Source organism: Lampetra fluviatilis, chromosome 5, assembly GCF_964198595.1.
Source record: "Lampetra fluviatilis chromosome 5, kcLamFluv1.1, whole genome shotgun sequence".
Taxonomy (NCBI): Eukaryota; Metazoa; Chordata; class Hyperoartia; order Petromyzontiformes; family Petromyzontidae; genus Lampetra; species Lampetra fluviatilis.
The window spans coordinates 23,554,631-23,569,546 of NC_136279.1; the positions used below are offsets into that span (position 1 = coordinate 23,554,631).

The window sequence follows — 14,916 nt, forward strand, 5'->3', positions numbered from 1 at the left end:
ACCTGAGTATCCATCCAAGGGAGTAACCATGAGGCCTGGCTTCGGGACCAGGACAGGTCAAAGGTTAACAAAATATTCTGGCAGCTGGAGGCCAAATTTACTATTTAAATTCCATCTCAGAACACACAAACCTGCTTCACATAAGACAGATCTTTAGCGCACTGCTCGTAAAATAAGACTGCCACATTATTGTGCATACACCTACGTACGATTGATGAGGTTAACCACATTCTGGACTTGCAAGTCCAGTGTGAGGTGATGGGCGTGTCACTGTGAAGGGTGCATGATGTGTTCACCAAGTTTGGTGACAAAAGGAATCTTTGGGCTCGACACCAGAAACAACACCAAGGGGCACCCTGGGCTGCATGGACGTGGGGGCCGTCCATCAGTACAGGCAGAGTCGGGTCAGGGTGGCCAACTGCAGCCTCATTGGCCGATTGTGGTCCTCGTGCAGCGGAGAGAGACTGGTGTCACTCGGGCATCACTTGACCGCGCAAAACAAGGTATATTCGCATTGACAAAGAAGATCTGCCATCACCGGCAGCTTTCTGCTATACCCACATCACCAAACCGCACCATCCATCCTTCAATTAACCATCTCACTATAGGACATATAGGAAGCCTTGCAAACTCCAATTCATGCAAACTCAGACACTTTACCTTGCCCACATCACGTGTAAGTTGCACGCGTTACGTCGATTGGGTGGGTTTTTCCTTTCTATTGAATTGTTGTAACAAGTGTAGTAGTGCTAAATGTTGCTTCTGAGATACTGGTTGATGCTTTGACATTTTTACAATATCTAGTTTCGAAGTGGGTGCTGGATTCTTGTTTTGCTTTAGTCCGTGTATAATTCCGTGTATTATGTAACTCGATTCTGAGTTTGTAGCCGGCTGGTGAGATATATGAATCTGAGACACGAGGAAGTTTTTATACCTGATAAAAAATATCACATAACCTTCAGACCAGACTGCGAGAATCATTAACTATATTATTTCATTATAAAACCTACCCACACTCAAAACGTCTGCAGACAACAACACATTACAATGAAATGTACTTTATTATGAATTCATCATGTAAATTGCTATCCAGTATATATGCAGAATTATAACCACATCAAAGCAGACTACACATCGGCTGCATCTCCCCGAACCATCAGCTCTTCAATGGCACAAGGTAGGCGGCTACTTCTCATAAGTCCGGACACACTCCACGTCACCAATTCTACAGGTCTGGGAGAAAGAAATCAAATATACAGAGAAAACGTTAGTACGAACCACAAATAAACTACGTTGACAATCTACGCAACGGAACCAGACGGAATGTGCTTTTTGAAAATGCATTAACGGCAAAAGGGTGGCTTACCAAAATCAGCTTTCCATCTTTCAACTCCCTCGTCAAGATGGACTCCTTGTTGTCCCACTTTTGTACTTGCACGAGTCTGTCCCCTTGCATGGATATGACGGACTGTGACGGAGACGGATGATCATTAATGGCGGAACGCAATCGCTCCACCCTCATCCACCACTCTATTAAAAAATAAAAACTGCTCCATCAAATTCACAAACGCTAAAGGGCTCTTTTTTTTCTCCACACATCTGGCTGTCGGCTGATGATGCTGGTTGTTTTAATTACTGACGAAACGTCGAACTCGAATTGTAAATGTTGTGGATTTACTCCCCAACACACCGGTGTGCTGTATTAGTAACGATTTCGCATGTTTTACTTACATGACAAGCCTTACTAATTGGCTGTGTCGGGTGGTGGCGGGTGTAGTGACACATTTATATTTACACGTTCTAACCTCCAAAAAAACATCTTATAGCCTAAGGGCTGCGTGACATTAAAGTTAAACTTTCTATTGTACTGCCCGAAAAAAAACTTCCACGGCACTTAATGTTGCCGAAAAGTAATGCTCGACAGCGTGGAGAAATAAATACTCTGCTTTGAAGACAAATCAGTCTCTTCGAATGTATCTTGTTCAAAGTTCATCATAAAAAAACATTAAGACATGGAAAAAGTTCAGAATATTGGACAAAGAAAATTACAAATAATTTCCCTCTGGAGCCGGTCCCCACTCCCCCCACATCACAAGCGAGATGACTCATCTCAAAACGATGAATACCCCGTCATGTTTACTGCATGTAATTATATTCTCACTAACGGCACTTGCCTGACAGTCTACACGGTTATGCGGGGGGACCTTGAACGGTGTATTTGTACACCGTCAACATTTAAAGATTTGCTGAGAACTCGAGACTCAGTGACTGTGTCACCTTCTCGACCCTTACCAATGCTAAACCTTGCCGCATGGGAGAAAACAGGTTAGCATAATCATTAGAAGGCGCCTTTGTCGTTGTGTGCTTGGTTGGGACTCAAACCCACGACGGGCGGACATGAGCTTACTCTAAAGCACCACGTGGAACATGCCGACAATGTAACTGCAGCAACAAAACTGATGCACATCCAGGGGGGGGGGAGAAATTGGCTCCATCGAGAAACTAATTTGTATTTTTTTTGTCCAATATTCTGAACTTTTAAATTAGTATCATTTGTATTACTAAAGCAGACAATGTTTGTGTGAATGTCACAGAAGCCTTCAGCGTCCAGTATGCAATGTCCCGCGACCCTCGCATACAGCAGCAGCATCGCCGTACAGCGGTGACATGTGATCCGCTGAACCTCTCACAATCTGCTGCGTCATGACAAGCAAACGTGGACCCTCCACGGCACACTGATGGACGCGTGTCACAAGAAGTCGGCCCACGTGCAGTGCTGGGCCCTGGCTGCGTGTGCACGGGCAAACGTTGAGTGTCAAATACGAGAGACGTGGGCAGCTGTGGGTACAAATTCAGAGGGAACTCACCTGGACCTCTCTGCCATCCGCAGTCGTCTCCTTGAACTCCTCGCCCAGTTTGCAGACAACCTCCGAGTTCTTGAAGGAGCTCATGGTCTTGATGGTAATGTTTTCTCCATCCGAAATGATCTCCTGTGTGGGTTTGGTCATGTTTCCGATCTTCCTCACGGTAAAGGAGATTCCTGCAAAACGCAAAAGAGCCGCATGATTGGATTCCTTCCGGCCACAATACAGGCACCCAACAAACATGGAACGTTGGACGAACGTTGGGCCACCGGTTTTAACCTCATGCCAACGTCGGCCCAACGTGGCACGTTTACTGGGTGTCATTGTAATTGTAAACGCAGTGCACGTGTCATGGATGCAACCGCACGACATGACCGGTGGGTGCCAACTGCTGTGCGGAAAGATCGAACACTGGAGACCGAAAATCCACATTTGCAGTATTCATGGTGGAGCGGTAGCGCAGTGGTTAGCGCACCGCGCCGTGCAGCCAGGCGGTCATCGTCCGTGGCTAACATCAGGGGCGAGTGGATATCTGAACCGGTCCTGGGAACGCTCTTCACCAGCCCGCACTGACCAGCGTGGTGAAGTATGGTCAAACAACCCCCACGGCGTGAGGAGACAGCCTTCATCCGTCAGCGGATGTTCCAAGTCATACCGCAGCCCGTGCAGCCGTCAATTTGTAACACGACGGACGGACGTCATGGAGCATTCGCCACTGGTGTTACCCGTGGCCGAACCCGGGTTTGCAGGAGGGCTGGACGATTTGGGGAAAATATCTAATTGCGATTTTTCTGACAGATATCGATGGCGATTTGATTTGTGATTACAAATTTTTTTTAAGTCAAGCTTCAGTTCAATATTCACTGCGTAATAGATTGAAAACATGTGATGGAGCATTACCACATGATACCATCAAAATATGAACTGCTCTATATATTCTAATGCAAGGATGAGAACTTAACATATATTAATTGCCTCCAACATATATTAAACAATTGTTAAATTCAATAAATTAAATTATAATATTAAAAAATAAAACAATTCCAACAACAATGTAATAGGACTTTTTTTAAAATCTCAAAACATCGCATTGTTTTGAATTGCGATCTCGATTTGAAATCGATTAATTGTTCAGCCCCTAGTTTGCAGGTGCGTATCGCGTTGCGCTCACCACTGCGCCACCGCTCCCCCGCTAGGGCGGCACAGCGTGGAACACAGCGAACGAAACAATCCGCCACGAAGCCGTCATCCAGCAGTAGATCGACAGAAGCGCGGCCGCGCGTACCCAGCGAATTGTGAAATGCAGCGTCAACGTCCCGCACAAAGCAACTTGCAGCATCGCAGCACCTCGGTACCGTGCGTATGTCTGCACGTGTGAGTCTATCGGCCTATTGGCTCCTCCACACACACACACCAAGCATCATCAAGCAGCATTTGTTTACAAAGCAAAGCTGTGGACCGGCTTCGGGGCCCACCTTTGCTTTCGTCGACAGTGTCAAGCCCGTTCAGGCAACCGCCTCTGGATTCGCAGCCGTTATTTGGCCAAGAGAACTTCCACATTTTTTTTCTTCCACATAGACCCCAGGGCACCCCCAATCAACATTCACAAGCAATGCAATAGCGTCCACACTGCTCGTGGATGTCGCTTACCTATGGCTTTCATGTAGTTGTCGAAGTTGACGCTGTTCGTCAGCCTCCACGTGCCGCAGTACGCCTCCACCATGATTGCGAGCGCGAGGTATTGATAGGTGCTGAGTAAGTAGTACAAACACTGCCTGTGCAGTATCGATCACGACTGGATTGCGGTATCGCAAAGTCCACATGCTTTTAAAGACCCACTGAACTCCCCATTGGCCATTCGGGACCGCCCCGCCCGTTCCCATTGGCCTGTGGTGGTGGGTGACCACGCTTCTCTCTCGCTCTCCCTGGCTGAAACCACGTTGTAGTTGGATATCGATTGATTTCCACGTGAACTCTAACGATACTTGCACATCTATTGCAATAGATTCGTGCGCGTAAAAATGCACGGTTTTCGTTTCATACAGGTCGCATGCGCATTTGCTCACGTTTATCTTGGGCCCGACGTTTCCACCCTGCCTTTGACATGTCATTCTGATTTCGATTTAAAGCTTTCGTGACTGCAGGGATTCATCTTCTTGGTTCTTTCGGTAAAGTCACGTAGAATAGAAATAATAAAATAATAAAAATAAAACATAATAAAATAATTCTTACGACGTTTCGGCCACGACGCAAGCAGCCGTCCTCAGGTGACTTTACCGAAAGAACCAAGAAGATGTCATTCTGAGTTTTAATGAAAAGTTAACGGTAACATTTCGAATTAAAGCTTTCTGAATCTAGACGCCGTCTTTCCGACAGATCTGTTCTTCACCTGAGGACGGCTGCTTGCGTTGTGGCCGAAACGTCGTGAGAATTATTTTATTATGTTTTAGTTTTATTATTTTATTATTTCCCTTCTACGTGACTTCACCGAAAGAACCAAGAAGAAGTTAACGGTAACTAAAACAAAACTGGACACCATTAATAAAATGCCGCCACCTACAGGTCATATGAAAGGTTCAACGACAGCAAGACAGGAAAGCGACCAGTTTATTTTTTTTAACAAGCACACCATTACATTTCCGAAATACAATCATGAAAGCAGAAAACCGGCATAAGCCAAGTATTTCTGGAAAGCACACCCCTATTCCTCTTATAACTAAGTGCTAAAAAAATTACAAACATTCTGACATCATATAATTCAAAGAGGCGTTTGCAGGTTTTGTGTTGACAACATAACGGTGATAGACTTAAGACTCGATTTTGGTAAATGTTTTACTCTGCACGTACTCCAATGAGCATAGTTTTCCCTGCAGGTGTAATTGTTAACAATTTGTACATGAAGATTCCTCTGAACGTGGGGCAATATATATTACAAAATTACATTTCGTGGTTTATTAGCAAAACGTGTACGATTTTGTTTTTACAAATTATCAATCTTTTAAAATAATATTTTTTTCATAAATTGTATGCAGTTTTAAAAAAAATTGGCACGTACAAGCTACTACAAATAAGTTATTCTAAAAATACTACGATCGTTTTTTTAATGCCATTGTAGTGTCCTGGTTAATACATGGCCTCACACAAACTGGAGTCATCAATGAACATTCTCAATCATAACGAACGCATTCTCAAGTCATGTGTAGGGTCGTCAGACCAATGTTACATCGCATAATACTACATATCCTCTTTACATTCTTATTCTAAATAAATGCGCTTACATGGCCATCAGCAAGTGTGCTTCCACAGTATTACATGCAACTTAAAATGACAAGTGAATGCGAGTTCCTCTACAAAATAAAACACTGAGATAATACGTATTTTTGACACCGTATAACCGCAGGCCAAATGCAAATACATGCAGAGATGGTATATCAAGTACAATTTTAAAAAAGCTATATAAAACTCAAAACTTGTTATTTTCTGGTCTATCTATAAAAGTTTCCATAAAGCACTGGATTCTACAGGCAAACTAAGTTTGTACACAGACATATTTACAAGTTACATCTTTAAAACGAAACTTAAAAATATCGGTAAAACAATATTTGAAATGCAAGGTATACGTGACAGCTCAAATGGGGGGAGGTACATTCAAAAAATAAAAAACGATGCATTTTCACCCGTTATTAAAATAGACCTCACAGCTGCCGTTCCCCACATGTTATCAGTCGCAATTTGGCCCAAATAGAATCAGCCACTTTTACTCTCAGCTTTGTCGAACAACCTTGAGTGCAGAAATGCACCTTCACCACACTCAATCAGAAGCTCCACTCTGGAACCCCCAAACTCGTCTTGCCCAGTACAATAACGCACAGCTAGCAGCTTGCGAGCTTTACGCTTTCAAAAGGTAAGGAAAATCATCCATTAATTTTACTTCCTAGCGATTCTTTTTCAAAACTCGCATATGAAATCAATTTGCCAGAATTAGTGCGTCCAATTATTTTTCGATTTCAAGCTTTCGTGACTGCAGGGATTCATATTCTTGGTTCTTTCAGTAAAATCACGTAGAAGGGAAATAATACAATAATAAAAATAAAACAATAAATACAATTCTCACGACGTTTCGATTGCAACACAAGAAATCGATTGCAACACAAGCAATCATCATCAGGTGTGAAAACCTGATGATTGCTTGTGTTGCAATCAAAACATCGTGAGAATTTTATTGTTTAATTATTATTTTATTATTTCCCTTCTACGTGACGTTACCGAAAGAACCAAGAATACGTCCAATTATTGTTTTAAACGGGCACCTGCCCTGCCATCATCACAATCACCCGCAGACCGATTCCACCATTCTCAGTAAATTACAAATGTACCGCAGTGCTCCCGTTCCCCGAGATTACCTGGCTGTCACCAAGGACCTGTCTGTCACGAAGGACCACAACGATGTGATTGAGACATTTTAAGTCACCAAACGGAGTTGTACTGGATAAAAGGGTGCAGTCAAGATGCATACAATTGTTGTTTGGTAACATTCAGCAGTATATTACACCAAAACGATAGCCAGCGTTTACAAACTGGCTTGAGGCATCACCAAGCTGTCTTAGTTTGCGTAATCCATTTAGAAAAACGCAAAGCAACATAAGGCATTTTGTATGTATGTGTGTATGTATGTGTGTATGTATGTGTGTATGTATGTGTGTGTATGTGTGTGTATGTGTGTATGTATGTGTGTATGTATGTGTGTATGTATGTGTGTATGTATGTGTGTATGTATGTATGTGTATGTGTGTATGTATGTGTATGTATGTGTGTATGTATGTGTGTATGTATGTGTGTGTGTATGTGTGTGTATGTATGTGTGTATGTATGTGTGTATGTATGTGTGTATGTATGTGTGTATGTATGTGTGTATGTATGTGTGTATGTATGTGTGTATGTATGTATGTATGTTTGTGTGTATGTATGTGTGTGTGTATGTGTGTATGTATGTGTGTGTGTATGTATGTGTGTATGTATGTGTATGTATGTGTGTGCATGTGTGTATGTATGTGTGTATGTATGTATAACTTATTTTCACCGCATGTAGCCAAGCGTGCTAATCATACAAGCCAAGATGAACCAGGCCCCAATCTTGCCAATATCCACTTGGCATTGTGAATAGAAAACTGTCAAAACATTTTCAACATTTACTTAAAAACGGATCATGACCATTTCAGAAACCCATACAAGTCACCATAGTCGTGTATCATTAACAAAGACATCGGTGTTAAAATAGAGATAGCTGAAAAAATAATCCACTACATCAGTGTAAAGGATATTTCATAAAGCAATGCACATGTTCGTGGAGGTAAAAGAGCGACATCGAATAAAACAAACATTCAGAATGCCGGTGTTTAAACATGAGCGTATTTTTCAGTGTGTTAGAAAATCACCACATTGTTTAATGTCCGTAAATATTAACAAATGAGCACTTACAAATGTCCATGCCAATATATTAACTTAATTTTAAATGTCTATGAAAAAAGGCACTCAAAGGACTCTTAAATCAATTTTATTATAAAGTGGGTCACTACCAATCTATATTATACACACTTCTGCAAACTCTATACCGATGTCAGTCAAATGAAAATCTCTCCGATGACAATTTTAAACATTTATTTTACGCTTTGCAGTGTTTACACACCAGATAAACTGTACAGTCCGTTATATTCAACATTGACTGCTGTCGTCTTGACCAGCGACTCTCAACTGCAGTCATCACAAAGCAGCAGGGTGCAACTTTGCCCTGATTAATTACCAAGGTGCGTGCAGTGGCCTCAGCTGCATACGAATAGAAAAAAAGATTTGGTAATCGCGAATCGGCTGGGCAGGAGCTGAGAAACACCGGTCGAGACAGTCATGAAAGGCGAATGATGATGAGCGTACCCTTTCCCCACTGTCGAGCATATACATGGTAATATACCAGTTCACATACAAATGCAAAACCAGCACACCTGTTTAACCACCTGTGCGGCCACAGCATACCGAATGTTACTACAACGAAGAATGACTTCATCGAATGCATTTGCAGATTCACAAAGCCGATACCCTCCAACAGCGGTTCCCAATCTGGAGTTCGCAAAGCTGTGTGGGGAATGATCCGCCCAACTTGCTGCATATTCACATTGCTTCTTCTCTCACAAAACACCACACGGTGCCCCGCGAACATCTGTTGAGGGTTGACGGGTGCACGTGGGTCCAGAAAAAGTTGGGAGCCACTGCCCTAGAGGGTGTTAGGGCTAAGGGTTGGATGTGGTGGGCTAAGGCTACGGGGCTAGCCTTGATAATGCGCAAAGGAACCCTAAATAGCCGCACACTTGCTGCCGTGCGTTAAATTCCACGAGGGAAAGTTGTCATAGTGAAAGAGTTCTGCATTACAGCACATCATCGACACCTTTGTTTAGGGACAAGAGCAGTGGTACAAACATTGTTCTAGGAAAACTTGAATGCTCATTCAGTGCAAGCGTTTGGAGACAGTGTACCAGAATAGCGCTTTCTAAACGTCTACCTATATACAGTATATTATTAAACATTCACTTTTGTATTTGTTAACACTCATCAGATATATTTAATTCTGACTCAGTCGGTTTAACAATAGCCTCTTAAGGTTTAGGATACAAATTGTCTATGTTTACCTGTATATCATGTACTTTAAGTGCAGGCTTTATTCAAGTTTAATTATTTAAAAAAAAATCTAATTATTTTCTTCCAAATATCGTACCCAGCAGTGGTAGTGACATCAGGAGTCATAAAATACACTGACAGATTTTTTAATCGATAACCTCAATTAAAGCGAATGTGACTGCCACATGGCACATTGTATTTATTATTCATAATTTCAGGCATGTTACAGGAAGTAAGTTTGTTTCCTAATACAAAATGTTACATTTTTAAACGTTTCAAAACTACATGCAGATATTTTGTTTAATAATGAAACTAACCCGATGTTTTCAGTGTTATACGTTTTAAAAAAAATAATCGATCAATAAAACATAAATAAAAAAGCTTCCTCATGAGGCTAAGAGGATGGCTCCAGGGTCAGTTGCCATCTTTAGTGTGTGTCAGTGCATGGGGCCCACAGAAGGGAACAAAGCGCATGGGGCACCACGGCGGTCCGTGGAGATCCACCGCACCGGGAGCTCATCCCCCGCTGCTCCCCTCCACGTCCAAGCGGCACGGAGCAGGAGGACCCCCCCCCCCTTCATCACAGTCTCACATTGAAGGGTACTCATGCTGCTGGCTCCAGCCCCCGCCCCCGTCACGGTTTGTGAAATCTGCACGGACAGAAAACAGCCCAGTCGGTCAATTCGCTCGGACCGCCACAGCCCGGTGCGTCGATTCACGATGACCTCCCTCTCTATGGCCTCGTCTCGAGCGTCATGGTCAGGAGCAGCGGAGAGACATTGGCACTTTCATGGATCCAGAATTGGCGAGCGCGACCGCGAGGTCTCGGCCTGGTCCGCGAGGGACCTCTGCCTGATCTCACATTAATGGCGAGCTTCGGGGCTTCTACGCTCAACCAAGCCCCACGGATAGACAGGCACCCAACTTGGCACTCAATGTAACAAATACCGCTATGGGTGTATTCTCGTGTTACGTGTTTATATCCGTATGTGCTGGGCTTTTTAAAAAAAAGCATCTCTTGAGTTAATTTGAAACTCTTTGGTGGATTTCGCACTCAAAGCATTTTAATTGCCATGTACGCGTATAGTTTTCACAACGAACGATTAAGTTGTAGTACAGTTTATAGAGTGCACATCAACATTAAAAAGACACCACGAGTACATACTTTAAATACTGGAGGACACAAATGTGTGCACCTGACCCTTATGAAGTAAATGAAACATGTGTGCCAAATATGATGCAAGATAAAGTTGTTAAAACTCATGACTTTGTGTTTCCACAAGATTAAGCAATGTCTGCATAACATTTATGGCCGATGAACCAGGGTAGTGGAATATTGGTTATTTATTTACTTATATGGTTGCCATGAGTGTGTAAATTGACACATGCGTGGAAAACAAAGGAGAGAGACCCACGCCACTGTGGAGATGGCGCAATGAGGTCAGTTTACATGCAGCAGCAGCAGCAGCAAGATGGATTGTGCGACGTTTGCAGGGCGGAGGAACACCGTGGCAGACTGACGCTGGTGACCATGCTGGAAGATTGATGGACAACGGGTAACAACAATTTTTGTACACCCCGTGTGTATACTCTGCACGCAATAAACACAGACGGGGTGCTGACCTGGTGAACATTCTGCTCTCTTCATGCACCTCCATCTCCGTGCTCTTGAACGTATTCAGCTCGCTTCGAATGGCAGCCTGGGAACACGGGGTCAACACGGCAACATTGCAGATTGACCCAGCCTGTTTGTCCGTGCCGTTCTACCGTCAGCATTTGCCAACACAAGAGGTGGCCCGGTGGCTCAGAGGTGAGAGCCATAACTAAGATCCAAGTAGCGACCTGTTATTAAACTGAGTGTCCACGTGTCGTGAGCGTAGCAAGTTGACAGTTTGAGCCCCGGCACCAATTTGGTTCTGCACTTAATTATCCTTCAAATTGTACCTCGGAGAATTCAAATTTTAGTTTGACGGTCACGCTGCGAATAATCATTTAATATGGCAGAGCATGTGGGAATTGGTGCCATCTCCTACTGTGTGGATCAGATCACTTTCAGGGATGTCAGAGGCCGCTCAATGTGCTCTCCGTTGCCGTGGGCCGTTCTCCAAGGAAGAGCCACCGCTGCTCTGCAAGAGCCCTGAATGGATCCATTGTCTCATGGCATGACACCAATGGCAAGATGTTAACTACCTCACCTAGTATACAGGAGGTCATGGGTTCGATCTCGACCCTGACACCTGCTGTATATTTGAAGTTTGTACGTTCTCCCGGTGGTCACATGGATTTTTCTCTGGGTCCTCGGGTTTTTCTCCCATTTAGAAACATGCGTTTAAGAGTATTTTGATGCTATGAATTCCCACGCGACAAGCCACTTCGTTGAGCTGTCATTTGTGGCCAGGTCGTGTCTGAAAAAGATCTATACAGCTCAGTTGGGGCCTTACCTGGTAAAATAGAAAATAAGTTAAAACAATTTCGATTTAAAGCTTTCGTGACTGCAGGGATTCATATTCTTGGTTCTTTCGGTAAAGTCACGTAGAAGGGAAATAATAAAATAATAAAAATATAAAACTATCAAAATTATCACGACGTTTCGACTGCAACAAAAGCAATCATCATCAGGTGTGAAATCCACAGCAAGAAAACAGAAAAACCGCCACTTTTTTCAAATTTTCTTGCTGTGGATTTCACACCTGATGATGATTGCGTGTGTTGCAGTCAAAACGTCGTGAGAATTTTAATTGTTTTATATAATTTTTATTTTATTATTTCCCTTCTATGTGACTTTACCAAAAGAACCAAGAATAAGTTAAAAACAGTAAAATTGGTGGAAAATTACTAAAAATAAACACAAACATCCAAGGTGAGAGCAGGGCTTGCGCTGTACCTTGTCGGCGGACGTGAGCCTTGTCCACGGCTTGTCGCCTTTGCGGTCGTAATCCTGGGCCTCGGCCACCTCCACGTAGTCGTTGAAGTGGAGCAGGATCTTCTTCTCACGCAGCTCCTCCACTGTCGGTCTCATGCTCAACTGCACAACGCAACATGGGGAGAAGAGGGCGAGGGGAGGGGGGGGGAGGAGAGGTCACTCGAATGGGACAAATGCCTCGCGCACAATCTAATGCAAGCTTTAACACACGCTGTAGATCTGATGCGCTCGACCTTAAAAAGGAAACTGCCACAGTGGGACATTCACCTCTTGGGGGTGTAAAGATGTTTGACTTAAGGTGGAGTTCAAGAAAGCATCCTGGAAAATGCCTCCTCAACTCCAACATAAGATGGGCAACATAACAAAAGCAGTACTCTGAGAGTGGTAGCTTAACAGACAGGTCTAGGATTGTGAAATCCCTTGTGCAGGACAACCACCAGAGACCGTTGATCCACGTGCCCACTGTTTCTGCACAGAGTCTCAGTCGCATTAACACCCCGCTAAATACACCACATTGCCCTGTGCAAGCCAACCACACCAAAAACACCGGGAGAGTTGTGGCTACCGCTCATTACTCTGGAAGTCAGCAACCACCACACGACAACATGGGCTTATTGAGCAATCGTGCATTATTCACAAATTGAAGCACAGGATGCAGTGGCGTCCTCGACATTCCAGAGCTAAATATGAGAGCCCGCTATTTAACCAGGCAGGTCAATCCATGCATAAAGTGACCGTTTAAAAGCGTTAGGGCTCTCCCTTGCTCTCTGCGTTCGAGGCTAAGCACCCACCTTCCGCGTGAGCCTGCGCTTGAGCTCCTGTTTCGCCTCTTGCTGCTCGTCCTCATTCACCACCGCTGGCGGCAAAACACAACAACATAATTAATTCATGTCAGCGCAAACATTTTGCTTCACAAAAATGATTCTGAGATTAATTCGTAGAAATATTTCAAATGAGAAAAATGGCCGAACGGCGGCTTTCCGACTGCTGCAGATGTTCGTGGTTCAAACCCAGCAGCCGCCTTGGTTAATACTGCCGGTGTATTAACCAAACAATATGCACAGTCTGTTTCACAGTGCACATTAAAAATCCGGTGACGTTATTTTAAAACACAAGTATGCCGTGTGTGCCAACATCATGGTCAAAATTTGAAAAAGTATCTGTAAATTGCTAAATTACTGAATTGGGTAAAACCACAAAGCATCATGGCCCCCTGGCTAGCAGACAATATCCATCTTTCAAATTAAGTGCCTTTGTAATAGCCTTGTGCTATGAGGTGTAAACACAACATTTACTAAGTTGTGATTTTTACAATAAAAAAAATAATCAGTGGATTGTTAAATTACGAAGGAACAAGTGTGGCTCCATTGTACTCGCTGGAAGTGAAGCGCATACGTTTCAGGATGTTTCGTTGCAGCAACTCGGCAGCAGACGGTCTCTGGCTCAGGCGTCTGGGAAAACACAGAGAGCACTGGTGACGGCAAGTCCAGGCCTCCCTCGCACAAGGACAGCAGCACACTGTGTCCGTAACACTTTGCTTACCAGCGGCAGCATCCACGTCTCTCAGCATATCGTGGCATGCCAGCCAGTTCAGTTTAGTAACTACCACTAAAAATCACACAATTGTATTGTGCGTTTGGCTTGTGATTTTTAGTGGTTTACGTGGCGGATTTTACGTTTCCGTTATGCACCCATGTCTCGCCCACCGACGTTGAAATTGTCGGGATGGATGGAATATTAATAACCTTCCAAGGCTGTACACGTAAGCTAAATTCGGTGTACTTGTAAGTACTGGGGTTTTTGTAAAAAAGAAAAGAAAAAGATATGCCTGGACACTTCACCATGCAGTTTGCACACAAATATCTCCAAGGGCAGTGTACATCACAAACTCAGAGCACCGCCTGGCCTCGTCATTCAAAAACACAGCCCAGCCGCTGTCACGCGTTGGGCTCCGTACCGGGTCAAGGTGTTGCCGATATTCATGCGCATCTTCAGCCGCTCAAGGTCTGCCTGCCCAGGGGAGAGGTTCTTGTTCTCCTGATCCTTGGAGGAGGATTGCTGGCCAATTAAGATTGCGAGAGAGTCTTTGCGTGCGACCTTGCTTGCAAATGCACCTGCGAGACACGTGTTGGATCATTGTGGTGAGCTGCAGCATATGTTGGCGACTTGTGAACATCTTAATTAAGAGAGTTGTTTGCAGGCATTTCAATTTGAAACATTGTCATTTTTCTACGATTAAGTCCTTCCGTTCACAATCCATGCAACAAATTGTTTGTGCAAGAATAAATTAATTTCAATTCATGGAAATGTTATGCAAGTAATGAACGAGTAGAAACAACTTTACAAACTAGAAAGAACAAATGTGAAACAATACGAATGAGATGGAGAGAAACGAGATGAAAATAACATACCCCGAATTGACAATTATTTAAGGGGTGAATCATTTAATGCCTTCTGAAATGA

At 43.6% G+C, this 14,916-nt stretch overlaps 2 protein-coding genes across 2 annotated transcripts in view; both read right to left on the bottom strand.

The window, feature by feature from the left end:
• Positions 1-1,055: 1,055 nt before the first annotated feature.
• On the bottom strand, positions 1,056-4,650 carry LOC144932299 (fatty acid-binding protein, brain-like). The gene is made up of 4 exons (XM_078856243.1): positions 4,515-4,650; positions 2,868-3,040; positions 1,367-1,468; positions 1,056-1,233 (listed from the first exon to the last, which is right to left on the bottom strand). Exons 1-4 carry the CDS (start codon positions 4,585-4,587, stop codon positions 1,186-1,188), a joined length of 396 nt encoding a protein of 131 aa, XP_078712369.1. The 5' UTR covers positions 4,588-4,650; the 3' UTR covers positions 1,056-1,185.
• An 804-nt stretch (positions 4,651-5,454) lies between these two features.
• LOC144932782 (uncharacterized) overlaps positions 5,455-14,916 on the bottom strand; it is a 32,301-nt gene continuing 22,839 nt past the window's right edge. Inside the window, exons 7-12 of the mRNA XM_078857232.1 lie at positions 14,411-14,567; positions 13,849-13,904; positions 13,245-13,309; positions 12,415-12,555; positions 11,154-11,230; positions 5,455-10,180 (exon numbers count right to left, since the gene is read on the bottom strand). Of these exons, the coding sequence (XP_078713358.1) occupies positions 10,165-10,180; positions 11,154-11,230; positions 12,415-12,555; positions 13,245-13,309; positions 13,849-13,904; positions 14,411-14,567 (512 nt within the window). The 3' untranslated portion in view covers positions 5,455-10,164. The remainder of the gene's footprint in view (positions 10,181-11,153; positions 11,231-12,414; positions 12,556-13,244; positions 13,310-13,848; positions 13,905-14,410; positions 14,568-14,916) is intronic.

Coding starts and splice junctions, on each gene's coding strand:
- LOC144932299 (XM_078856243.1), bottom strand. CDS start 4,587: ATGGTGGAGGCGTACTGCGGCACGTGGAGGCTGACGAACAGCGTCAAC. Junction 3,041..4,514: donor CAACTACATGAAAGCCATAG/GTAAGCGACATC, acceptor TGCGTTTTGCAG/GAATCTCCTTTACCGTGAGG. Junction 1,234..1,366: donor AAGATGGAAAGCTGATTTTG/GTAAGCCACCCT, acceptor TCTTTCTCCCAG/ACCTGTAGAATTGGTGACGT.